This window comes from Strix uralensis, chromosome 15 (genome assembly GCF_047716275.1).
Source record: "Strix uralensis isolate ZFMK-TIS-50842 chromosome 15, bStrUra1, whole genome shotgun sequence".
Lineage (NCBI taxonomy): Eukaryota > Metazoa > Chordata > Aves > Strigiformes > Strigidae > Strix > Strix uralensis.
This window is the reverse complement of record NC_133986.1, coordinates 20,531,924-20,557,805: the sequence shown is the minus strand read 5'-3', so window position 1 is coordinate 20,557,805 and position 25,882 is coordinate 20,531,924. Positions and strand designations below refer to the sequence as shown.

The following is a 25,882-nucleotide window of genomic DNA, read 5'->3' as shown; positions in this document are numbered from 1 at the left end:
AGCCAGTTTCAGTCCCAGCATTGCAGACTGGACTGACATCACTCGGGACATCAGAATGGAGGCTTTTTACTGACCAGGAGCTGTGTTCTACCCCAGCAGCGTGCAGGCAGCTTCTCGTGGAGCTCTGTCAGGCTGCTGTTTAAATAACAGCTTATTAAGTGACATCCAATTTGACTTTCCTTATTCTCCTTCTTCCCTTCTCCTTCCACCAGGAAAATTACTAGGGATTGAATTGTGTCAAGGGGCTGGGAGAATGGATCACTCCAGACACGAGGAGACCTTTGAGTCAGGCTGGTCAGATGACTTGGACCCAGCAGATGATGATGATGAAGAGAAACGATTCTGTTCCATGATGGAGCAGCTCGGAGCAGCCCAAATGTTTGAAGAGTAAGTAGGGGAGTCTCATGGCCTTACTTCTACCCTGTTTTGATCTTGCAATACCAAAGCTTCAAAGTACCAGCAAAGACCAAAGATGCGAACTGAGCTGCTTGGGCTTTCTGTACTGCCGTCTTAGGTTTTCATATGCTTGGTAACAAATGCAGTGAAGTCTGGGTTTTCTCATCAGTTATCAATTACTTTTAGTGCCGTGCTTTTTGCAAATATTTTCCCAAGCTAGAGTTCATACCACAGCTGTAAAATGTAACAGTTGGTGGCATGGAAGCCCATTTGCATGCAGCAAATGAAAAGAAGCATGTGGGGGTTAGACAAGGTAAGGAGGATGAGTGTGCTGTCTGTTCCAAAATGACTGTTCACATATGTTCAGACAATCTTAGTTCTAAGAGTCTCTGTGAAAGAGACTTTGAGTCCCAAGCTCAAGGGGCTGCTTGGGACTGGGCTGATCTTGAAGAGTGTGAAAGGCTAAACTGGGCAAGGGATGCTCACATGAGCCTTGAAACTTTATATGAATGCCCTTGCGTGTGGCCCCAGTAGAGTCTGCCGGCCCTGGTGTCATCCAGCCTTTTTTTAGGGCCTTCCCAAGTGAAGCATTATGGTTATATACTGGTTCTTACTGGTTCACGTCTGCTGGGACTGGGGTGCCCAACTGCATCTGTAGCAGCTCTTTTTTTTCAAGCATCGTAGTCCAACAGTGTTGCCTGTTTGCAGGGAGCAGCCCAGGTAGGGACAGGAGGCAGACAGCATTGGAGACAAAAGCTGAGAGTGAAGGAGTTTGCTGCTTTCAGAGCTGCATCTGTCATGAAACAGGTTTTTTTTGTCTCATTTGCATTGTGATGCAATGCACCTGCGTGTTTCTTTTAATGTTACACAACTTCTCCTGTCCTGAAAAATTCTGGAAAGCTGTTATGCCTCAAATAATGGGGTGGCACTGAAAGGCCATGTTACTGTTCTGGAAAAACAGTCTCTGCTGTTTATAACTCTGCTTTGAGAAGCATCAAGTCCTAAAGTGGTATTATTTATTTTGACCACTTACTTGCAGTTTTATGCAGTGAGTTCAGTAGCTACTTCATGTCATGCTTTTGTGCCAAGCCAGCTGTTGTAAAGAAGTAATATAAAACAGAAGCTAATTGGGGTCAGAGCAGGAATCTGAACTGTCTTCACTGTTTTTGCTAGAAAGAAATGGTTTTGTTTATTTATGGGACTTAGTATGTTCTTTTATCTAAAACACGAAGTTTTGATGAAGTGCTAGTAACTTTTTCAACTTGGGACAGAAAAAGGAGGCTATCATGCAATGGTGGCAGGGGGAATCAAGAGCTTTTTGGTTGGTTTTTTTTGGTTGGTTTTTCACAAAGACTATCAAGGGAGACAGATACGTAGACAAAGAAAAATATCTATTTGGATAATGTCTACAGGTATAATTATTCTGTATATTTCAAGGCAGTTCCTCCAAAGTACTTCATGGATTTAAAAAAAAAATTAAAATAGTAATGAAAGGCTCTTCCCTAAAAAGAGGCATGAAGTGATGTTTGCGGGCTTATGACTTGTTGGGAAAGAGTAAGTTAATAAGTGCTCAGTTCAAGTTGCGATGAATTAAATGCCAAAACAGTGTAATCACTATTGCAGGTTCATTAAAAAGAAGACTTTGGGTTTTCAGGGCTTCCTCCATTATTATCTTGATGTGACACCTGGGCAAATTTGCTTCTTTTTTTTGTGCCTCAGTTTCCAAACCTGTAAAATAAAATAAGAAGGACTAGTACAGCCCTGGTATGAGAAAAACACCTACGTGATGTGTGCTAAAATCCCTGAGCTATAGCAGTTTGCTGCTTGACCATAGCTCACAGCAAATTTGCTGAATGTTCATCTCTTCGAGTCTTGATTTAGACACGAAATGTGTTATTGCTGAATACTTGGAAAAATAATCATTCCAGGTTTGGTTCCTAGATGACTTTTCTTTTCCTCTTTCAGATGACTTCCTTTATTTTAACCTTGCAGTAGATCTCACTCCACATGCATGCTCTGGCACTGTCCAAGTTCCCTCTTAGCTATGATGGTGCAATGGAGGTCGTCACAGAAGGGCAGTTTGTCTGTCCCCAGTGCATGTTGGAGTTGGAATAACAGTCCATAAGATGACACAGAAATTCATTTGCTTTCCTTCTCACTTGTATGCTTGCTCCAGTCCACGTGAGATTCGGGAGCTCTGGGCTCGGCTACGAAAGGAGCGTCCGGAGCTCTTATCCAGTTTTGAAGAGTTTCTGTTGCGTGTTTCATCATACATAAGGGAGGTGAATCACGAGAAGGAGTCTATGGAACAGGCATTGAAGCGGTAAGGAGAACTTCATGGCCATTTGCTGTCAGGAATCACCCAATACTTGGATGCTGCCTCAAATGCAAGGAGAGACTGCGTTGCAGGATGCAGAGATTTCTCTTGCTGTAATAAAATGACTCTTGATCTGATCCCCATGGGTTTGTACTGCATCGGTGCCCACCCATAACATTTGGTTGGGTTAAAATCCCACTCATGCCACGCAGCTGTTAGTGGGAATCTGCTTCCCCACTCCTCTCCTGATTCCTTTCTGTATTCTTGTTCTCCCTCCTGACCTGTGTGCACCCTGCCTTTTGTAGGAAGGAGACAGACCATGACCGAGAAGTCAGGTGCCTTTATGAAGAAATGGAGCAACAGATCAAAGCAGAAAGGGAGAGGCTGATCTGCCAGGTACCTCATCTCTCTTGGCTGAAGTCAAACTTCCTCTGGTCTGAAGCAGAGGTGGCAGCTCACCTGGCCACAGAACAGCTATTTCCGTGCTGGGTGCTGTATGCACAGCTGTGTATCTTTACCTCTGCAGGAAGCACTGAGACATGACAGGAGCAACCTGCTCCAGAAGGAACTGCGCAGCAAAGAGCAGGAGCTGGAGAAAATCCTCTACCGTCAGAAGAAGGTAACAGGACCCAAATCCTTTCTAAAGCAGCACATCCCCTTCTACTGTCCTTCTGCTAAGGCCTTTTCTGTCTGAGAATGGTTTTTGTCTGCTGAGGGTTGGTGCTAGCTAATCTGGTACTAGTTAGTCTAGTTCTCTCCTGTCTCTGAAGGTGTTGAAGTGGTTTGTCAAGTGACTGATTTGTCTTCAACTGTAACGTCTTCCTGTGAATGTTTTGTCTATGCACTTCCTTATCTGCTTTGTTTTCTCTTGCCGCAATCTTCCTATCAGTTGTACAATAACTGTTTGACAAGGAAGACGGGGTAAACATTTGGAAGTTGTGGGTTTGGAGCCTTTTGCGGTGTGTAAGAAAGATGTGTATGGATGTACAAGAGTCAGATTTCTCTAGTTTGTGTTTTCTGGCCGCTCCAAAATAACCCAGAGTGAACAGTTCTGTGGGACTTAGAGCTGTACGTACTGTATATTTACATTTCAGCACCTAATGACGTACTGATTAATCAGTCACAGAAAAGATCAAAGGAGAAACTTTTTGTTAGCTTGCAGTCCCTGGCATGAACGTTTGTATGGGTTGGTCCGTTCTCGATGTCTTTTTCCTTTTTGTCTGAAGAACTGAGACATGACCCCCGCAGAATCAAGTCATGGGAGGCACCTGTAAGATGCTGGCGACTGGGGGTATCCAGGCTGGATACCTAGCTGTGATGTGGATGAAACAGCACTTCTCTGAAATCATCAGCTCTTTGTGCAGCAGCTGGAAAAGCCAGCAAAACCTCGGTCCTGTCAGGAAGGATATTGAGGATAAGATAGAGGACATAATTTTCCTGCTGCCCACACCCTTGATGTGCCTCAATTGGCGTGTGCAGTTCTGGTCTCCTCTAACTCCACTGTGTCCTCCTTGAGTATCAAGATACAGAGAACTAATATGATTAAGGAAATCAGCATCTGCCTGGGGGAGAGAAACTAGGAAAGCTTAGACTTGATTTTGGAGAGGAGGAGACTGAGGGAAGATATAAGTGACCTTTATGGACTCAGGAAGGTGGTGGATAAGGTCCACATAGAACTGTTATTCCCTAAATCCTGCAACAGCAGAGCTGAGGGACACTCAGTGAGACCAGTATGAATTTGATTTACCCAGAGATTAGTGCTGGATTTTTTTGCCGCAGGAGGCAGGCAGTATCAGCAGTTCAAAAATGGACTGGACAAACAAATGGACAACAGGATTGTAAATGTTTATTAAAAGGAGGTGTAGTCAGGGATGTGATCTCTAACATCCCTAGGCCAGGGACCGTAGTTGCTGGGGCTGGATGAGGGCAATGGACCACAGTTAGGTGTCCAGGCATGCTTTTCCTAGGTAGCATCCCCTCTTGCACTGGGCTACATGGACACTTAATCTTAATTGAATGGTCATTTCTGATGCTCTTAACTCTGGGGCTTGTACTAAGCTGGGCAGATAATCAGGTCCCTCTTGTGGTGTAAGACCGGTATTGTGACTGTGCTGTTCTACGGTGTCGCTTCCAAGTACGGGCAACATAAATGGGAGAGTTGTGTGTGATAGAGATTTCCTGGGGAGGGGCCGCTGTGCTTTGCTTAAAGCTTGTCCCTTGGCTTACTGAAAGATCCAAAGGCTGTGGGGAGGTGTTGCTGTTTCTTAGTCTGAAGTCCATAGCTCATGCTCAAATTTTCCCTGATGTCCAAAGGACTGGAATTCTGCAGATAAAGCTGGGTGTGACTTGTGCTTGTAGGCTCAGCGGGGAGAGATGTGGGGCTTGTGTTTCAAGGAACCTAGGAAAGGTCAGCTCTGTTCACTCCTGCTCACGACTTGTATATGTGTGCTGGCAGAGAGCTGGGTGGCAAGAAGAAAGCACTTTATCTTGTGCCTCAGTGTGCTGCTTTACTTTCCCTTTGAGAGGGGGAGAAGGTAGGCCGAGAGAAAAGACAAAAGCTGAAGGTATAAATGTGGAGGCTGATTGCCACCTACTACACTGGTCAGAACTGGTTCCTAGTGCTCCTCTCTGGTTGCAAGCATGAATTGCATGATTTTATTTTGGGGCTGTAAGTTCTCAGTCGGGTACCACAATTTCTGCGTAGCACCAGCTTCAGCAGAGGGCCCCAGTTAGCTGGTATGGCTGGCTAGATGCTGTGTCAGTACCATCCTTCTTGCAATGCCCTGCTTGTCGTCTGAGCTGGGTGGGTTTGGCTGCTGCATCTGTCTTTGACCTTCCCCAGACTACACCAGCCATTTGTGAGGAATCGCATCACTGGTTGAGTACATGACAGCAGGCGTTGAACTTCCCAAATCAGGCTTGTTTGTTGTGCTGGGGTCTTGTGCTGCCTAGAGAGCAGATGTGCCCCAGTGGCATTTAAACAACATCTCTAGCCCGAGGTCCTGTCTGCAGCAGTAGTAAAGGCCACCAGATCGCTTGACTTCCCAGATGTGGTGTGAGATACCCCTGGTACCTTGATATGCCCCCCTTTCAGCTGCCACGGGCTCAGGAAGCTCCCAAACCAGAGGATGCATTTCAACAACTGTGCTTAGTATGTCCAGACAGACACACCCCTGCTTCCACCCAGATTTTTCCAGTCCTCGTTTGACCCTGATTTGCACTTTGATTTCTACAAAGCCTGACAGCAGTGAGCTCCTCACACTGCCTGAAGCGCTTCCTCAGCTATGCCTGACTAATTGCATTGCTTGCCCCCCACTGCTGGCACGATGAGAAATAATTGCTTCCACTTCACCTTCTCCATGCCACTGGTGGTCTGGTAGACCTAAGTTGTGTTTACCTCCCTTCTGCCTCCGTGTTTACATCTGCTTTTTCAGCCTGTTTGTGATTATAGCACAAAACCCTTCCTCTCTGTGTTTAACCCCTCCTCTCCCACTGCAGCTGGAACATCAGCTACAGTCGCTGAACTCAGAGCAGCTGGAGACCCGTGTGCAGAACGAAAGGCTGCGGCACCTGAATGAAAACTTGCTGGAAGAGCTGGAGAAGAGCAAATGGGAGCTGGAGGCGGTGAAGGGGCAATTACAGAAGCTCCAGAAAGAGGCTCAGCTTGAGCAAGAGCAGAAGGACAGGTGGGAATGGGCAGGGAAGGGGGTGTCAGGGCAGGGACCCAGGCAGGGAAGGACGGATGGGAGAGTAGTTTAAGAATAAGGATCTCTAATTAGAAGCCTTGGTCTCATCAGAGGGTTGTCCGTCTTGTCTTGAGGGGAAAAAAGTAACATCCCGGTGGTCTTATGGGCAGAAACAGGGAGTGATGCTGCTACCTCCCACCTGCCTTTAGTGGGAAATTAGTATGTTCATTGATATTTGGCTAGAAAAGCAGTAAAAAATCTGTAAAAAATACAGATGTTCCTCAGCCTAAAGGAGGCTTCTCCTCCATGTGTTTTCCAGTTCACCATCACCTCTATAAAGTTCCTACAGCCAGAAGAGGTTCTTATCACTTGTGTTCCTGTTTCTGGGTTTAATCTAATAATACTTAGCTAAAACTTTGGGGTGTTTCAGTTCCAGATGGCAGTGAGCATCCTTCTCATCTCTAGGAACCTGGAGTGTGAAAGGAGAAAATGGGTTGCCTGCCCTGACGTTGGAGGAGGGCGAGAGAGCTGGGGTACAACCCAGCCATCCCAGCTCCCGCGGCAGTGCTGCTGCCTCTCAATCATCCTAGCGTAGGGCAGCCCCTGATCTCTGAGAATACCCTAAGTGTCCCTGAGAAAGGGATCTTTGTATTTCCTCTCCCATTAACTCATTTCTCCTTTTAAAATCCTCTTTACCCAGGGATGTATTTAGAGTCTCCAAGAACATGCAGAAAGAGAAACAAAGCCTCCTTCGGCAGCTGGAGCTCCTCAGGTAAGAACAGGGCTGGGAGAAGTGCTGAGCTCTTGTGCATGTAAGGGGCTGAGGTTTCAGCACTGCGCTTATTTCTCTCACAGAAATATGGGTGTGTATTCCAGCAGTGCTCAGACACTGCTTGTTTTTCTAGGTCCAGACAGAGGTGTGCAATCTGGCCAGCTCTGTCGAGTCCAGGCTGTGTTATTTCACCAAGTAATCCCTCCACTGGAGAAATTTAGTCTTTCCTGCTGGCTAAGGGCACCATGTGGAGCCCATTGCCTGAGCTGGGATACGTGGAAATCCCAACCCTTCTGGCAATAAATAACATCTTTATCTGTGTCCCAAGCTCCCTTTCTGTTCTAGCTTTCAAATGTTGGTCTTTACTCCATTTTTGATGAGCTCTTCATTGTGTCTCTCCTGTGTCTTCCTTTGGAGCAGAGAGATGAACAAGAAGCTTCGAGATGAGCGAGACGCTTTTGAAGCCAAGAAGCTGGTTAGTCTAAGAAAGAAAATCCTAGTTCCCAACCACCCTCCTTTCATCTGCGGCTGTTGCTGTCACCACTCGGGGCCCTGTCACTTCCACGGGGGACAATGACCTGAGCTCACGAGGCCTGGTGTGGTGCTTAATACAGACTTTACAGCACCTCTCTGCCCGTGCTGGAGACAAGCTCTGCTGGTTGCTGTTGCCAACTGCCCGGGTTTAACGCAAGGCGTGTTAGCTTGTGACTGACACGCGGCCCCGTGCAGGACTGTGGTGGCTCTGCTGCTCACACGGGGGTCTCTGCGCTGTGACAGGCACCGGGCATGTGCAAGGAGGGGAGTGGAGTGGGAGACGTCCCTGGAGATGGGTGGTGAGGAAGAAGATGGATTCCCAGATGTGCTGCCGGCTGACTGGGGGTGGAGGGGCACAGGAAGGTTTTGGAGTTTCTCTGACCCCTTGAGTCTGTGGCAGATGTTTTCAGATGTTCCTCTGGGGCAACTGCCCCTTCCTGGGAGCTCTGCTGGGGTGGAGGGGCAGCAGTGAGCCTTGTGTCAGGGCTAGGAGAAAGCAGGGGGCCTCTGACACTGGAACAGTCAACTCCACCTCAGGCCTTCCCCAGTCTCCAAGATAAGTACAAATACGTGGTCTAGTTTTAGTTCTCATTGTTTTTTCACTAGTAAGTCTGTGTTCCCAAATGTCACTGGCAAGGCTGCTCTGTGCTCTTCTGGGACCCATCCCTGCCACCAGGTATCTTTGCCTGCTCTGCCACCGTGCCCCACCTGAAGATCTGGCAGTAGCTGCCTTGCAGTGAGGACAGGCAGTGGCAGGCCAGCGTGTCAGGGAAGGAAGCGCAGGGATCGTGCCCAGGCAGGGGACGAGATGCCCTGCTGGGGGAGAGGCTGGAGTTCTTCTCCAAGTGGAGCAGCAGCTGTATAAAATAACTCAGTAACTGTTTTGGATGGAGGTGAGGTGTGTGTGCATGTGCATTTGTGTGCGTGTTTCTGAAATCTGAAAGAAGATTTTATTTCCCCCTCACTCCATTTTTAAAGCTGCTAAGTATGTGTATGTGCACCAGAGCTTCCTGCTCCCTCTTGGATAAGTAATAAACACAGTCACTCTCTAGCAGAGTCCAGTGCAAGCAGGCAAAGAAAATGGTTTGTTCTCCTCTTTCCATGCATAGTGTTTCATCAGCTCTTGGATTCCTGTGGGTGGGGCGGGTGGCCCGTGGAGACCACAGCTCAGGTATGTACCTCTGTGTGCTCAAAGCTCGCCTGCTCCTCTAGTCTCCTCTCCTTGTCGCCTGCTAGGACCTGCTCAGGGCTGCTCTGAAACATGACCGCAAGTTGTGGGTGGACCTAAGAGAGAGTCAGAGTACAGAGGAGCTGCTTTCTCCTTCTCCCTGTGCTGGCAGCAGGGGGAACTCCTCCTGCCACCACCCCTCGTCTGGCGCGGCTGTGTCACGCTGGGCAGAGGAAGCCTGCACCGGAGTAAGGCTTTTTCCTTTGTCAGGACTTCTTGTTGGCCACTCTGGTTTCAGTCCAGAGGAGAGCAGGGCCCTGAGGGATTGCAGAGATGCTGCTATCATCATACACCTGGAGAAGATCTGCTGTCCAGCCGGTCCCACTGTAAGGGGGAGAGAAAATAGCAGTACTTCCCTGCAGCAGCAAAGAGGAGAGTCCAGCCTCCTGAGTGTGTGACACACTCTGCCAGAGACTATCAATGTTCTTACAGGCTGAAAAAAAACCCCAAGGCCTTAATACCCCCTGTTAGTGCTGGGAAGAGTTGTGTTATTTCTGTGAAATGACGTTGTGATAACAGTGGTTCTTTCATAGCAAAGATTTTGAAGTGGTTGGAAGGAGGAGTTGGGCTGTACGTGGCTGATAGCAACCCAGCTGCTGCTCCTTTGCACTGCTCCGTGCTCAGCTTAATACCTTGCTCTTCGTAAGAGTTTCTGGCCTTGCCAGGGCGGGCAGACCCTGGCCCCACGGCACTGTGGGGCACTGTTTTGCCCCAGTGGCTAGGTCACAGATAGCAGCGTGTGGCTCTTCCTGCCTGTGTGCAAACCACTGCTGGGTGCTTTTGAGACTCGGGGGTTGCAGGTTCAGTTTCACACCCATGACCCATCTGGCTATGGAGTTATGTTTGCATGCTGTATGTTGACAGCAAATTTCATGTCTGCTCATCATGAAGAGTGTTTTGGGACTCTGACTACATTGGACACGTATTTCGCTGATAAGCCAGAATTTTTCCTATCCCACTGATAAGCCAGAATCTTTCCCATCCAAAATGCTCGTAGGTGTGCTGTTGTCCTTGCCATCATGTGTTGTACAGCTGTGATGTCACGTCTGTCCTTTTACCATCCCGATGAAAAGCCACGTGCTACACAAAGCTGGCAGGCCAATAAAGCATGGTAGAACCAATGGTAAATCATGCCCCATTGTTTCTCCTTTCTTACCCAGGTACGTACTCCGCAGGCTGTTTGCTCTCCAGGCAGGGTGGTGCCATACCAGATTGCCTGGGAGTCCCTTTGCTCCGCAGGTGACTTGAAGGCTGCGACTCAGCTCCAGTGGGCTGTAACACAATTTTCTTTTTTTCCTGTGTGTCTAGAGAGTGCCCTTCAGTGAACCTGCTCAAACCCTGACAACTTCCTCCTCCATCCCCACTGGAGAACCACTAGTTGGCTGAACCATAGCCTGATGCCAGTGTTGACTGAAGGGTTGCTACGCACTTGGGGGTCCTTTGCCTTGGAGGATATGTGCTCCACAGTTGTGAGCCTCGTGGTGCTGGATTGTTTCTGTGGCTGGAGCTTCTCTTGAACACCAGCTTTATATGTAAAAAAAGTTTTGGGTTTGGTTTTTTTTTTTCTTTTCTCGCAAAGTTCCTGGTTGGGTGAGACCCTCTGTGGCGTCCAGTCTCCTTTTGTGGGACTGCATTGCAGTAAAGGTGTCCTGGGAGTTCTGGCCAACAGAGCAGCTTCTTAATTTTTTGCCTTTTAAAATAAAGCAGGGGTTATTGAAGAAATAATCTTCGTATTCCTCCCCTGGGCTGTGGGCAGCACTAAAGAAGGCCTGTCCAGTGCTGCCTGCAGGTGTTTGGTCAGTTCAGAACTGCTGCCAGAGGCAGAGCTGGCAAGCTGCAAGCTTTTCTTTCCCCACCTTTACCCCCAGAAATAACTTGTGAGAACGTGTCAGAAATCTCCAGACGTCCAAAGCGAGTCCATCTCCCTTTCCCCCAGCACCAAGGCAAAGGGCACCTTGCCACACTGTCTCTCACTTTGTGTTTTGGGTGCGTAGCCAGATAAGTTAGCCAGTCCATGGGGGTGAGGGGGGCTGGGCTTTAGCGTGGCCTCTGGAGGAGCTGGCAGGTCAGTCCTCTCTCTGCCACGGGCTTTCCGGTGTGATCTCGGTCAAGTTTACTGTGTTCAGTTTTGGGCCCCTCACTCCAAAAAGGCCATTGAATGACTCGAGCGTGTCCAGAGAAGGGCAACGGAGCTGGTGCAGGGTCTGGAGCACAGGTCTGATGGGGAGCGGCTGAGGGAACTGGGGGGGTTTAGTCTGGAGAAGAGGAGGCCGAGGGGAGACCTCATGGCCCTCTACAACTGCCTGAAAGGAGGGTGCAGAGAGGGGGGATGAGTCTCTTGAGCCAAGGAACCAGCGCCAGGACAAGAGGGAATGGCCTCAAGCTGCGCCAGGGCAGGGTCAGACTGGCTCTTAGGAAGGATTTCTTTGCAGAAGGGGTTGTTGGGCGTTGGAATGGGCTGCCCAGGGCAGGGGGGGGAGTCCCCATCCCTGGAGGGGTTGAAGAGTCGGGTTGACCCAGCGCTGAGGGATCTGGTGGAGTTGGGAACTGTTAATGTTGGGTTGATGGTTGGACTGGATGGTCTTCAAGGTCTTTTCCAACCCAGATGATTCTGTGATTCTGTGAAGTTGCTCACCTTTTATTCTGCTGGGGATTACAAAGCTGCTGTGTGGGGGAAAGAGGGTTGTGAGAGGAGTTGTCCTGCTTTCTCCCTCTCTGGGGAGCTGGTAGACACTGGCTGTAGGGAGTCTGAGGTAAGTAGGAGGAAAGCATGGAGGGGGATGTTCGTGTGGGGCAGAGCATGTGCCGTTGCCCTTTGCAGAGCGGTCTCCTTCCTTCCCTATGGTGCATGTGCAGCTCTGGGTGAGTACCAGCAGAGGAGGGGTACTAGTCTGTCCCACAACACATCAGCATAATAAAAAGGCAGGTGGGGAAACAGATTCAGCTGGGAGACCAAGCCACAGAAATAAAAGCTCTGGCTGGCTAGAGAAAGAGTTCAGTTTGGGGCACCACCATTTTTGGTGGATTTTGTTGCAAAAGGGAAAACAGGAACAGTGATGCCTTCTTGCATGAGTTAAAGAAGCTGAATTGAGAAAAGCAAGCCCTGTGCTCACCTCTGTTCAGCCTGCTGCGGGACACTGCGGGCTGCCAGGGCTCCAGCCTTGCCTCCCCACAGCTGGCTGCAGAGGTGGAGAGTGGTTGAGCTGGGACTGGGCGGGTTCCTGGGTCCTAATCTCGTTCTTCATCTCTTCTCTTTTCAACTTCCAGGCGCCTCAGAGCAAAAAGCCCCTGTTGAAGAAAGGGTCAGTGCTAGGCAGTTACCTGCTGGACGACAAGTCAGTCAAACGGTTAGATGGGTGTCTGTGTTGTGTTCGTGGTGTCAGTCTGTGCCCGCTGGAGTGCCCTGTCAGCCAAGCTGTGTCCTGTGGCTAGTTCTCCCGCCTGGGTGCTGGCTGGTTTTGGGAGCAAGGGAGGGGTTGCAGCTTGACTGTGGCCCCAGCTGCCTCTTGGCATCAGGGGGTGTTGGCTCAGCGTGAAGCTGAGGATGCTGTTAGCTAATTTCTGCAGGGGGGTGGCCCCTCTCTGGGCTGCTTCTACATGCAGCAATGGAGGAGCAAACCTAAATGCCATCAGAAGCTGTGGGGGTGTTCATGGGATGGGAGTCATGAAGGCTGCCTCTGACCGAGTCAGGCAGCTCCGTTAAAATGACTGGATCATCTCCTGAGTGTGCCAGTTCCTCCTCGGTCAGAAATCCTGTGCACTGGCACCTCATGCCAGAGCCCATATCCCTGGGGCATGGGAGAGGGCAGGAGTTGCACAAGGCTCATGTTGTCTCTGGCAGCTGAAAGCCCCAAGGAGAGGGCTCAGCTCCAGGTGGGCTCATCCTGCCCATCTCCCTCCACACCTATACAGATGCTCACCTGGCACACCAGGCCTCCCCTCCAGCCAGGGCAGGCAAACATGTCTGTGTGGCCAAGGCCCTTTTTTTTTTTTTTTTTTTCCACTCTACATGCAGACACTACAGTGCCTTCAACACCCACATATGCCAAAAGCCTGGTTTGTCTGAGAGGCAGGGGAGGCCAGCCCAGCCCTGAACTGCCTTGGAGCTGGGTCTCCCCTGCAACTGCTGGCCCCAAACAAGTTTTAAGGGCGGCACGCTTCCCTGTTTCCTACCAGGTCTCTGCAGAAGGTTTCACTGCTTCCCAGTTTCTCCTGGTGCCAACCAGAGACATAGATCTAGGCTTGGAGTTACTCTCAACTTCAGCGCACCCTTAATGCTTGCAATTCTGGTAGTGGCATTTAAGAATTGAGCTTCAGGCTCTGGGCTCATGGACATCATGAGGGTGATGTGAGAAGGGGAGAAGTATTTGTTGGTCCTGTCTCTGTCCCAGTGCTGTGTCACACCACATTGCTTGAGAAACATGAATAAAATCCATGGGATCTGGAGTCACTGATTAGAAAGTTTTGTTTGTCCCTTTTTTCCCCACCTGAAGAGGATTTTGAGTCTCAGCCCCTCATTGCTGCAACTGCTGCCAGCCCGGGGAGATGGGGGCCGTTCCCCAGAGCCTGAGCCTGGGAGGATGTGTCTGTTTTCAGTGGGGAGAGGTTCCAGCTGGCCTGGCTCTGGGCTGGCATTTGGGGCAGATGCAGGGAGGACAACTAGGAATGTGAGCTCCCTTTCTCAGGAAAAGTGTAGGCGTGTTGCAGCCCTGATGAGGTGTACTTACAGGAGTGAGAGAGGAGAGTTGTTGCCTTGATTCCTGCACTAGTAGCAAGACAGGTGTTGCAGAGAGAGGTGGGATGAGCTGCCTCTGAAGAGATTGACTGGTCTAATTTGCTTCCAAATGCAATCTGTTGGCCAATGAAGGCAACAGAGCTATCTCTGGTGGATAAAGTCCTTCAGTTGAGTTCTAAGCCTTCTCACTCCCTTCGTCTAGTTCTTTAACCATGGAAAGCCAAGGCAGAGCTATGATGCTGCCTTGCTCCTCAGCAATGATTTCCAGTAGTTTAAATCAGTTATTCTAGCTGTTCTTTTGAAGATTGTTCCTCCAGTTACCCTGTTGGTTCTACCCCCAGTGAACAAAGTGCATCAACCTGCTCTTGTGTAGGCACGGTCCGTGCAACACCTATTCCCCACTGCCACAGCTTGCACAGGAGTCCTGGGGATTTTTTGCTGTTGGGAGCACAACATGTCTGGTTGGAAGCTTTAAAAAATAAACATCTTTTGGGTCCTGATTTCCTTTCCTTTGGGCCAGGAGTAGATTCAGGCCAGAGCAGAGCCAGCTCCAAGCAAAGTGGCCCTGGTGTGAGTGTGTTCACAGCAGTTTGCACTCCCGTGGCAGGTTTCTGCGGCCTGAACTCAGTCAGACTCTGCTCCAGCGGTGTTTGGAAGCGACAGGCTGGGTTCCTGGGTTTCACTAACCTTGAAACCTTTGTTACTTCTTTTTGTGTTGTATTTGGTAACAAAAATAGAGGGGGGTTGTTGCTTCTTTTTTTAAAAAACTAATGTTTTTCCTGTTGCCACCTTTTGTATGCTTTGCCTCATTTTTCAGTACTGGGGGAAATGGGAGGCAAAGAATCCTTGAAAAATCCAGAAGGTGGGAATTTTTGTTAAAATTAATCAAATACATGTCAGCACATAGGAGTACAGCATTCAGGTGAGCTGTCTCTCTTTCCCTAGGGGTGCTGCTGATGCCTTAGTCACAGGGAGTATGGGGAGTGTATGTATGAAGTAGAGTTCCTGCAAGTGCTGCATATGCACTAATTGGATCACATTGATTGTTTTGGGAATTTGCAACCTCACCCCTCACCCCCTACCCTCCCACCCTATTTGTGGTGCCTGTGGGCTTTAATACAGACAACTGGCCTCTGCGGACCTTCCCTTCACCTTCCCGGTGGATGTGGCAGTGGAGGAACCCAACAGAAAGAACTGTAAATACTTCCCAGGCAACGGGACGTGGCTGAAGACAGGAGAAGGAGGCAACACAAACTTCGGGGAGAAGAGCAGAGACAAGGAGAGATGGTCACTGGCAGCAGATGCTGAGTGGTTGAAGATGACTCTGAAGGGGGATGCTGGCTGTAGAAAAAACGCAGATGGAGTAGATGATGCTCCGTTGCCTCCTAGAGGACAGCCTGTTGGTACCGAAACCAGGGTGAGTCCAATTACTCGGGGTTCTTCCTCAAACACCCGCTACCAGGGACTTGAGGGTTTCTGACCCTTCCCACCTAAGTCCAGCTCTATCGGTTTATAGTGCAGGGATCCGATGCCTAAACCAAAGCACGGTGTGCAGCTGGGCTTTTCAAAACTGCACTCCTTTCTTCCATTGTAGCTCCAGGCACTGGAAGCAGCCAGCCCTTCCCCAGACCGCATCTTTAAAGTGGTGTTTGTAGGGAACTCCGGCGTTGGGAAGAGTTCCTTCATCCACCGCTTCTGCTATGACAGGTTCTTGGCTGAGCTCAACGCAACCATCGGTAAGTAAGAGGGTTCCTGACTCATCTGGCTAAGAAGGGTGGGTAAGTCAGCCTGGACACTTGCTTTTTGCCCCCATTTTAGCCCAGCTAAAGGTAAAGATGGTCCCTCTCCCAATTTCCCATCAATCTTGCAATTTTCTTGAACTAAATAGTGTTGATCTTGGCCATTTCAATGGCAAGCTGCTTCCTCCCCATCCTATCTTATGATTGTTGTTACCTTCCTGACAGGTATCGATTACCAGGTGAAGAGTCTGATGGTGGATAACACCCAGGTTGCCTTACAGCTGTGGGATACAGCTGGACAAGAAAGGTAAGCAATTTCTGTGAGGATGCCCTACTGCCAGGCTCAGTGGAGGAAACAGGAGGAAAGGGAAAGAGTGTGTGCACCTGGTTTCTGTCTTTGGGAAAATTGTTAGCTTCAGAAGGACCAGAGAGGTCACAGCAGCTATTCCAGCGCTGAGCCTGCAGCAAAGGTCTGTTTTGGAGATTTCTAGAAGCTGTGGCTGCAAAGCAGGGCCCAGGGAGGTCGCTCTGAGGACTGACGGAAAAGTAGTTATCCATATGTCTGACCTGCACGCTTGTGGCTTCAGGTTGTCTCTCCATAAATAACTGTATGGTGTGGGGTTCGAAGCTCTTCTAGCTCTCAAATCTCTCTTGCATCAGCCTGCTCTGGGAAAAGCTGGACAGGGCTGCAGATTAGGATAGAAACAAAGGCTCTGGATAGACATCCTGCTCTCAGACTCAGTTATGCTACTGCTGTCCCCAGCTGCTCACCATCACCTGCTATTCAGAGGGTAGAAAGGAGTGTGTGAACCTTTCCAGATCTGATTCGGACAAAGCCAGCTGAATTAGCTTGACCTGTGCAGAAGGTGATTGAACTACCCTGCTGGCCTCTGTCAGTGAGGTTATTGGCCTCTTCCACTGTCCCTCCTGCTGATAGACTCATGGAAGTGATAATCCTTGGTAGAGGGGCAGTGTGGCTTTTTGTGACTCTGAATACATGTTCCCCACTTGAAGGCATCTAGTGTCAAAAGCGTGGGCCATCACTAGATGTTACCAGCACTCTTGGTGAGGATCAGAGTAGTAGAGGACACACTTGACCCTCATCTTCTAGAGATGGAGGCCCACCACTATCTTCATGTAAATTAGATTTTGTTTAGGATGCATTTTGACGCTGAAGATGAAAAGCTATTTCAAGGGGGCCGTTAACCTCAAGAGCCTGGCAAAAATAAGTACTGGGTATTTTGGGCTAAATATGTTATGGGGACAGGCCTTTAGGAGGCAGCCGAGGTCATGGGAATACTATAATCCTAAACTGTGCCAGCAGAGTAATGATGCTGGCTACCTCAATCGGCACGCAGACCTGGTGGGAATGTACTAAGCAGGAATATCTATTGAAAAGCAAACTATTTCTTCCAAAATCAAGCTTCATGCTGCAGAAATAATGATTTTTGAGGGGACTCTTGTGGTTATTTCAGTGCTGAAGCTGAGCAGTAAGGGGAGTTGTTATGACATGAAATGTGACACTTGACTGAGGCCAGATCGCATCAGAGGCCAAATTCAAGCAAAAGGACCTTTAGCGTAGGCCCCTGCAGCACCAGGAAGTCTTAGACGTGTACGTGCAAGAGAGAACTTGGCTCAATGCTGATACTGAATAGGAGACCTGGGAAGAAGCAAAAGCTTTTCTTTCTTCCACACTTCTAACTGGAGGTGTCCAGCTGTGAATATCCTATGGAAGAGGTAGAGGAACCCCTCGGAGCGTGCAAGGAGAACTCCTTGGTGACGTCCCTGAGACTGGTGCAACCTATATTTGATGTTCCTTCTGGAGCATCTAGCCTGTCCTGTAGTTGCAGAGGTGCACCTTGACGGCCAAAGATAGAGTCTGTGCTTTCTCAGTTGGGTAGTTGCCAGAATGTCATACCCTTATTGTAGTGAGAAAGAACAGGCTTCAGGCAATCATCTGAAGAGTTCAGGAGGGTCACTACTTGCTGTAGGTTTTCTTGGCTCTTAATAGAATAGGAGATCTTGCCAGCCTGTGCAGGGCTGTAAATCACAGCTTTCCAGTGAGATCTCAGTACTTGTCTCGCATTTAATTCCATCAGTTTGCAATCAATGTGGTTCCATCATGGCCCTGTCACAAAATGCTTACAGATTTTAAGGTTTGGGGATTTGGGGGGGGGGGGGGAGGGTGTTTTGTTTGTGGGGTTTTTTGAGTTTTGTTTTTTGCTGAAATTTATTCCCAAAATACAAGTCTGTGGTTCTAACTGGTACCCAGAGGACAAAGTAGATGTCTGGTGGGAGTTCCTCCTGGAAATTGTGTCTAACTGCTGATTTTATGTATGATGGCATTGCTTTATAGATTCAAAACTGGAAACAGACTGTATTGATGCTGAGATCTTAATTGCTGTTTTGGCAGCACTGGGGACATTATGCACGCCTAGTTTATACTGTGGTACAGCTTAGTCTGCAGATTCTTCCAGACTCTAGAGAAAGGTCATGGTTTTTTCCATCCATTTCACTTTTTATAGGCAATTACCTTTTCCTATCCCACCTAACAGATTCTTCTGTTTCTTTCCTCCTGACCTGCAAAGGTCTTCCTGCTTTCTCAGCACTCTGCATTTAGAAAGACTCCTGCATGCCCCTGGCTGCCTCAGGGGTGCAAGGATCTAACCTGTCACCTGTCTGTGCACACCAGACCCCGGGGAGACATCACACGCACAGGGGCTGCCAGGCCTTGCAGAGAGCCTGCACTAAAAGACAGATAATCCCATTCTGTTTCTTGTCATTACACAGCCGTGGTTCTGAGAGTGCCTTTGGTTTCGTTTGGGCTCAGGTTTCGGAGCATTACCAAGCAGTATTTCCGGAAGGCGGATGGGATTCTGGTGATGTATGACATTACGGCCGAGTGCTCCTTCACGGCGGTGCGGAACTGGATGAGCAGTGTCCAGGTGAGAGCAGGGGGGGCCTCGGCTCTCTAAACGCTGGTGGTGCTGCCGCTGCCTCGCTCCAGTCCAGCTCCAACAGTCTGTCTGGGAGCGACGTTCTCCGATGCCTCAGGATGTGGGAATTAAGAATTGGTAGTTAGCAAAATGTAAACTGACTTTAAGGTTGGAAGAATGATTGTGGATAACTGAGGCAACGTTCGGAACGTCGTGTTGCGAGCGTCAGAGACAGCAGGTCGGAACACCGCCTGCAGAATGCATGGTGAGCAGTGAACAGATAAAACCTGAAGGTCAGTAGGATGTAGAAGTAAAAACAAACCTATGTAAACAAGTGGGAATAAACTGGGAGCTGGCACACAGTGCGGCGGCATTTGTTCTTGACAATGCTCCCCCTTCAATAAACTGGTGCGAGTTTGTTACTATTCAACGCGTCGCCCCGGTCCTGGCTGGTCTGAGAGCAACACCAGGAGGTCCTATTGACCTTGGGAAGATGAATTATCAAAGCAGATGCCATGGGTGCTGCCTGTGGTAGTCAGTTTGGGACCAGGGGCTTCTTGTTGAAGGTACCAAAGCCAGTGGTAGCCCATTAAACGAGGGAGGGCTGTTTCTATGGCAGAAGGTGGTGGGGCCTGCCAAAGCAGTAGTGTGTGTTTGTAAGCAGCCCGTGTGCATTGGCAACGTCTCCTAAACATGGTCACATCCCACCTGTGCTCAGGAGATCTCCTGGTGTCCAGCTTATGCTCAGGAAAGGGAGACAGCCCTGGTGCGTGTAGGCTCAGACCTGCAGCATGCACGCACAGCGCTTTGCACGATCACATCCTGACTCTGCTTTGAGATTTCTCAATGAGGCTAACCTATTAGTAATAGCTTAGTTTTTGTCCTCATTTGCTTCAACTTTAACAGCTGATTTTTCTTCTTTTCTATTTGGTGACTGTGTATTAATACTGTAGTCTATCCCCTGCTTTTTATTTCCAAACTCTCAATAAAAGCATTCATCTGTGGCCTGTATCTGCTTGGGGAGACAAAAATACCTGTCTGTATAATTTAAATAAGTTGTGTGTAGATGACTCAGAGCTGAAGCCAAATTGTCAAGGATGGTTTTGTTTTGATTGTGCCCGGTCTCAAAAACCAAGAACCAAGATCTAAGAGAGCCTAGGTTGGAGGTTTCTAATATTATTAACTTCCACAGGCCTGTTCGGGGGAAAAAAAACCAAATAAAACAGGTATTTCTTTGCACTCTAAAAGATCAAAGGTTAAGATTTTTCAAAACTAACCAGCCTCTGAAAATCAGGCTCCTTTCAGAAAGGTTAAACTGAGCACACAGAAAATCAAAGCACCTGGAATTTGTAACTTTTAATAATCTCTCTTTGTTTCCTTTCCCCGTCTTAGTATTTATCTTGCTTTGAAGCTGTTCAGGTACTGTAAGTCATGCAGGGCAGTCAAGTTTGGAAATAACTTCGAGCCCCATTCTGCAGTCCTTATGCTGGTGATGTTCTAGTGAGCCAGTGCAACTAGAGGGAGTTTTACCAAAGGTAATGGGCTCCAGGAATCATCTAGGAATAACAGTTCCTGCAGAGACCCTACACGAGTTGGAAGTTGCTTAGTGCGCTTGGCCCCTGGATTTTCAGCAAGGGATTGCTGAGTTTAGGACAGCGCATCAGATGGATAGCACACAAAAAGTATTGAACTTAATAAGAAGCTCTGCTTGAACTTAAATTCCCAACAGCCTATGGGGCAAACTGCTTTTCTTTAGGCTTGTTATTTCCCAGAGAGGAACTTATGTCCTGTCTCCCTCTCTCCACATCCCAGCTGTACATACCAAACACCTGAAATACATTCCTATAATTTAAGCTTCCAGAAATCCCTGGGGCTGTTTGAGGAATGGCCCTTTAATGCGCTAAAGGGCCTGATCCTCCTGCCACCGAAGGTGGAACAAGATCTGCTTCAAGATACTTCCCTCCCTCAGCTGAGTCTCTAGGGTGCTTTACTCGGTTTCTTTTGCAGGAAGGTATCGAGGATGGAGCTGTGGTCTTTCTGCTTGGGAATAAAATGGATGCTGCACAGAGAGAGACCCGGAATGTGCCCAGGGTGGAGGGGGAAAGGCTGGCGAAGGTGTGACTCTGCTCTGCTGCTCGACCTGCTCTGCAGCCTCCCTCCAGCTGTGAGCAGGGCAGCCTGGCTGGCAGGAAGCCCTTCCTGGAGCCATTTCCCAGTATGGTACCTTCCCTCTCCCCTCCCGCTCCCTGTTTCTCCAATGTAACTGTGTGCTGAGGTCCCTCTGGTGCCAGGGAGGATGAGATGGTGGCCAGCATGTGGCAGACAATGGCCTCTTGAGGCTTGACACCTCCTTGCAGTGCTGCTCAGTGCTTCTGAGGGGAGCACGCCCGGCTCTTCTCCCTTTGAGGACTCCCCTAATGCATGTTCTGGCTGGGCCCCCAGTGCTGAAGAAGCATCTCCTGTTCCTGGGTCAGTGAGCAGGGTGTGCGCCCCAGCGGGGGGGTAGCAGCCACCCTCCTGGCCCCCGCTGCTCTCGGCAGAGTTCCCGGCGGCGAGGGTGGGCCAGCTCCCGGGGGTGGGTGAATGCGAGGGGAGAGCTGGCAGCCGACGCGGGTGCTTGCTGTGCTCTCTGGCAGGAATACAAGGCCGTGTTCTACGAGTGCAGCGCGATGACTGGCTATAACATCATGGAGCCCATGCTGCACATGGCCAGGTGAGCGAACAGCAACAGTCACCCTGGGGTATCTCCCCCGCTGGAGGTGATTGGTGTGGGCTCTCCTGGGGAACAGGCAGGGAGAGGGGGTTGTCAGAGACTCACTTCCAGCCACGTCACCAAAAAGACCTGGAGTAACACGCTCTTCCCCCTGACTCCAGGTCCTTGTCTTCTGTGCCTGGAGAGCACCAAGTGTAGACTGGATCTTACTGCATGCAAAGCTTTGTCTGGCAGAGCTACCTGTTGAAAGATCGGGAGTTTAATTTGAATGTTTCATCACAAAAGTTTTGTGTACTACCCCAGATTTTAAGTTGACATTTTTAGTTTGAAGTCTGCACGCATCTCTAAGGGTTTTTTCCTCCTTATCTTATTAAGCATTATACAGAACGTGACATTTTGGTGGCAATATTTTTAAAGGGCGATAAGACACTTTGTAAGGCTGAAAGAAGTTTGATCTAAGATTTTCAGATTTTAAAAAAGCAAGTAGTTTTGAAAAAAAAATCTTTGAAATCTTGCAAGAAGAATATCCTTTTGTTTTCTTTTATCCCTTCACCTCCTGCTGCATCATCTCTGTTAAATTCACAGCAGGACTTAGCTGTTCATTAACTGGGATGATTTACTTACTAGCTAGGTAAATCATGTCTCCCATAGCACGTGCCTTCAGCATGTTTTATTGCCATGCTGCTGCCCAAGATGGCCCAGGCAGATGAAGCAAACAGCCCGGGATTCTGCCATCAGTGTGGGTGCTTGGGGAGAAGGCACAGGCCACTCACGCCCTGGTCTGGTGCTCTGATTACTAAGCCATGCTGTCCCCTCTTGTACGTGTCCAGTTTCTTTCCCTGTTCCCTGGAAATTCATGCTCATTTTCTGTGTGTGGTTTATCTAGCCCAGCTTTCAGAGAAGCCCGGTCTTTGGGCCAGGTACTTTTTACAATCCTAAATGTCCCTGGGTGATGGGGAGCAAAGGGCAGAGCCAAATGCCTTGGCAGGAAGATCTCAGTAACTGGGTTGTGTTCTTGATCTGTGCTGCTTGTTCCAGGCTGCTGACGGCACAAGAAGACAGGCAGAGGGAGAATGCCCTGCAGCTGGAAGATGTCAGCAGGAGGAAAAGGTGCTGCACATAAGGCACATCAATGTGTCAGCAAGAGACATGTGCCAACACTGTTTTGTGAAGCTGGGGTTCCTTTCGAGCTAGCCGCATCTGATGGTATCAGCTCTGCAGAGACTTGGGGAAGCTGCAGCTTTTCCCCACCTGGGAATTTCAGGGCACTAAATCAGGCCAAATATGATCTGCATGTTCCATTTCCCAACTCTGCGTGCAGCCCTGGTCTCTGGGGGCCTCTGCTGCTTTGGGGGAATTCATCTGCTCTTGGCTAGTAGCACAGACTGGGTCTTCTGTCTGGGGAGGTCACTCCCCTGTAAGAGGATGAAGCCTTGTTCCTTTTCTTTCTGGCAAAGAAGTGGCCTAGCAGCAGAGAGTGGAGGACACAGTGGGCGCTGTGTTAAATAGAATTTTAGTGTAAGAGATAAAGAAAGTATTTTAAATTTGGGTTAGCTCTAGATAGTCATCCATCCTTCTCAGAGCAGCATCTGCTCTTGGTTCTGTAACAGTAGAGCTCAGCTGAAAGCCTGCTGTGGTAAGCGGGAAAACCTCCATCAGTTCCTGTAAGATCTGGATCAGGCCCTGTATTTCCCACAACATTTGGTTGGACTTGCCAATACTGTAGTTAACCGATTCCATATGTGGATGTAGTATGAACTGGTAAAACGAGTCATCCCGATGGCTTTCTTCACTGTCCCTCTCTCAGTGTTTACAGAACACAGAGCAGTTGCCCTGGGACTCGCAGGCGCTGGCTTGTGCTGCTGATTCATAACCCGTTGCAGGAGCTGTGCTGTACCTCCCGGGGGGCCATATACAGCCTGTGTGAAGGCTGACTGCTGCCTGGTTCCTCCCATTCTCTTATCCTTTCCCGAAGAAGCTCCAGCAACTAGGAACTACTTATGTGCAGTACTGAAAGATCCCACCCTGCTAGCTGGACCACAGTGCTTTCAAACCTGCCAGGGCTGGCAGCACAAGGCACCTGCCTGTGTGAAACCTTCCTAGTGAAGCTTTTCCTCTTGCGGTGACCTTGTGCAATAACCTCGCTTGCCTGGTGAAGGGTCTGAGAAAGAGCAGGGCTGAACCTGTTGGTTGGGAAGGGGCCTTCTTGTCACTGAGGAGCGGGGCCAAGCAGGGTGAGGGGAGGCACGGGCTGATGTAGGAACGGGTCCCAAAAGCGCGTCGCTCGGCACAGCTGCTGCTGTGCCAGGGCATGAAGCCCCTGCTGTGCTCTGGGGTGAGCTGCTTTCTGTTGTGTCACTCCACTGTTGCTCTTAAAGCCTGGTGGGACTAAGTGAGGTTTTTTTGTAATGCTCTGTTCCCCTTCTTCTTTGAGCCTGTTTCTGTACGTGACTTTGACGTTTTAGGCACAACACGCGATCCTGCAGCTGTGAAGCAGTGCCCCAGCCTTGCAGCGTAGGGAAGGCCTATATTTACCCACTGTTTTCCTCTCTTGGGACAAGGCAATCACTCTGAACGTCTGTTTATTGCACGAATTTCTCTGGGAACATCCCATGCAGGAAAAGTGCTCTGAGTCACCTATAGCCCATCAGTGGTACAAAGGATTTCCGTGGTTCCTCCCGGTGCCTTTTACTGCTGACAGGAAAGAGGAAGTTCTTCTCTGGAAGAGCAGGATTCCTGACTAAAAGGAATAGCTAGAAGTAATAAGCTTCTGCTCAGTCCTTACTGCTGGCTGGCTGTGGCTTACGCTGTGTTTAACTGCTTTAATGCCTTCCAGAGACTGGGAATCAGAACGTTGGAAGAGGTCCAGAAGGAACCAGGGCTTCTGGTGGGGTGTCTAGAGTAACCCCAGCAGTGCTGCTTGTGTTTGCAAGAAACGATGTCTGGGAAGGGAAATCCTCTCTGTTTTCAGAAAGCACCGCTAATCTGCACACAGATGTGGCTTTCTAGCCAACGTGGGCATGAAGGAGCACAGACGTTCTCACCTGTTGAACAGGTCAATCCCAGCTGCTGTCAGTGATTCCTCTGCATCATGCTCCAGTTGCGGGTCAATGAGGAGCGACGCTGACTAAGAACTGGCATCTTTGGTCGGGGCACATCAGTGCTGCTAAAGTTTAGCTACCCGCAGCAGCAGGATTTGGGAAGTTGCTGCAGGAGGAAGAGAGCAGCAGCCAGTCTGCTACCGTGGTCTGAACGTGTACCTCCCACACTGCGTACAGACGAAGTGAAAGATAAAAGCGTGAAATACAGCTGCCACACAACTATGGGCCAGCCTGTGTATTACCTTTATCAGTGCTGTCATATTGCAACGGCAAGATCTATCGTGGGTTTTGTAATGTACAACCTTAAGCATGTTTTCTTAGTGTGCAAGCAGAGTACAGGCAATAAAGAAATGCTGTCTTGCAAATGGTTGTTTTGAGAGATTTTCATCAGGCGCTAAGGGAGATTCAGCCTCCCTTCTTCAGTCGGTGACTGCAGCGTGACCTCCCCTTCTCGCTGCTCAGGCAGGGCCGAGAAGCCTGTCCCCCCCCACCAATAACGTGGTTTGTACACAGGGAGGGAGTTGATCAGGAACCCGTGTCTTGGAGGCAGCGCAGGAGCGATTCATCTCCAGTCTTATTTTTTTACTTCTTTCAAGCAGCCAGAGCCCAGCCGATCAGGGAAGGCAGAGCAGGGTGGAGAAAAAGGGGAGATGCTTCCCCAATGTGCTTTTAGAGAGGGCACGTTCTCACCTTGTACCTCTATTTGTAGAACTAAACACTTGTTTTAATAATGTCCCAGGCATCCTTTTCACTAGAGTCAGGAATGTGGTTGCTTTTAATCCCTGTGCCTTGGCATGGCTCCAGCTGGATGTTTGTGCATTACAGAACGAATCTCTCTGCAGCTTTGACCAAAGAAATTATTACTCATTTCCCCTGCTATAAACTGATAACACAGGTAGCTCATTGGAACATCTTTTTTTAGCAGGAACAGGGTGGACTTTTGTTTCAGCCATGATAAAGTGGCACAGAGTTTGAGCAGGTTGCACTTGGACAGCAGTAAGCACCAGGGCGGGTTTTACTACTGGATGGTCTTTTGTTGTCTCTCTGCACAATATTTAAATGTCCTGTTGGAAGACCCAGACACTAGACCAGACTTTCCACAAAATTCCTAATTTTACTACATCCCCCTGGTTTTGTCAGAATCTCTCCTGCCTCTGAATGGAAGCCCTGGGAGCAGCCACCCTTTGTAAGTGACTGCTGGAAACTGCAGCGTAAATAAAAAGCAAATAAAGGGGATATCCTGAGGTGGCATGAGCCGAGGGAGGACACAAAACGGACTCTGCCCAGGGTCTTATTCCTGTGCCATATTGGTTGCAGCCTCTTAGTGGACAGGTGACTTTTTGCACATAACCTGTAAGGCATTTTGGAATCATATCATAAGAAAATACTCTCCTTATAGCCTGGGAAACCTTATCCTGGCACATGCAACAGTGCAGCTGTGTATACAATCAGGGCAAAGGCGAGAAAAACAGCTGCTCTGATAAGCAGTCCTGGTCTCACCAAGCTCTGCACCTAGGCAAAGGGACCCCACTCTGCCTTGGGTTTCGCTTGTCTCTTTATGTTAATGTGCTAAGGATAAGCATAACAGGATTAGCCTAACAGCATCTCTTTGAAAAACCAAAACAGGGCTGAAGGGAGAGCATTAAACCAGTGTTAACTTTAAAGCTTTCCCACAGGACAAATGCAGGAATTGCAAAGGTTTGGGATGTTTTCTGCTACCTTCCT

The 25,882-nt window shown here is 49.1% G+C and overlaps 1 protein-coding gene across 3 annotated transcripts in view; it reads left to right on the top strand.

The window, feature by feature from the left end:
* Positions 1–24,522, top strand: part of CRACR2B (calcium release activated channel regulator 2B) — a 49,359-nt gene extending 24,837 nt beyond the window's left edge. Inside the window, exons 4-19 of one of the 3 annotated variants that reach the window (XM_074885132.1) lie at positions 213–387; positions 2,573–2,719; positions 3,019–3,109; positions 3,240–3,332; positions 6,212–6,399; positions 7,100–7,171; positions 7,592–7,646; positions 12,201–12,280; positions 14,791–15,085; positions 15,263–15,404; positions 15,633–15,714; positions 18,238–18,352; positions 20,351–20,458; positions 20,980–21,056; positions 22,095–22,166; positions 23,893–24,522. In XM_074885132.1, the coding sequence (XP_074741233.1) occupies positions 213–387; positions 2,573–2,719; positions 3,019–3,109; positions 3,240–3,332; positions 6,212–6,399; positions 7,100–7,171; positions 7,592–7,646; positions 12,201–12,280; positions 14,791–15,085; positions 15,263–15,404; positions 15,633–15,714; positions 18,238–18,352; positions 20,351–20,458; positions 20,980–21,056; positions 22,095–22,166; positions 23,893–23,956 (1,856 nt within the window). In that variant the 3' untranslated portion in view covers positions 23,957–24,522. Of the gene's footprint in view, positions 1–212; positions 388–2,572; positions 2,720–3,018; positions 3,110–3,239; positions 3,333–6,211; positions 6,400–7,099; positions 7,172–7,591; positions 7,647–12,200; positions 12,281–14,790; positions 15,086–15,262; positions 15,405–15,632; positions 15,715–18,197; positions 18,396–20,350; positions 20,459–20,979; positions 21,057–22,094; positions 22,167–23,892 lie in introns of those variants that run through there. The other 2 variants (XR_012631026.1, XM_074885133.1) reach the window with 2 other exon arrangements.
* The last annotated feature ends 1,360 nt before the right edge of the window (positions 24,523–25,882 follow it).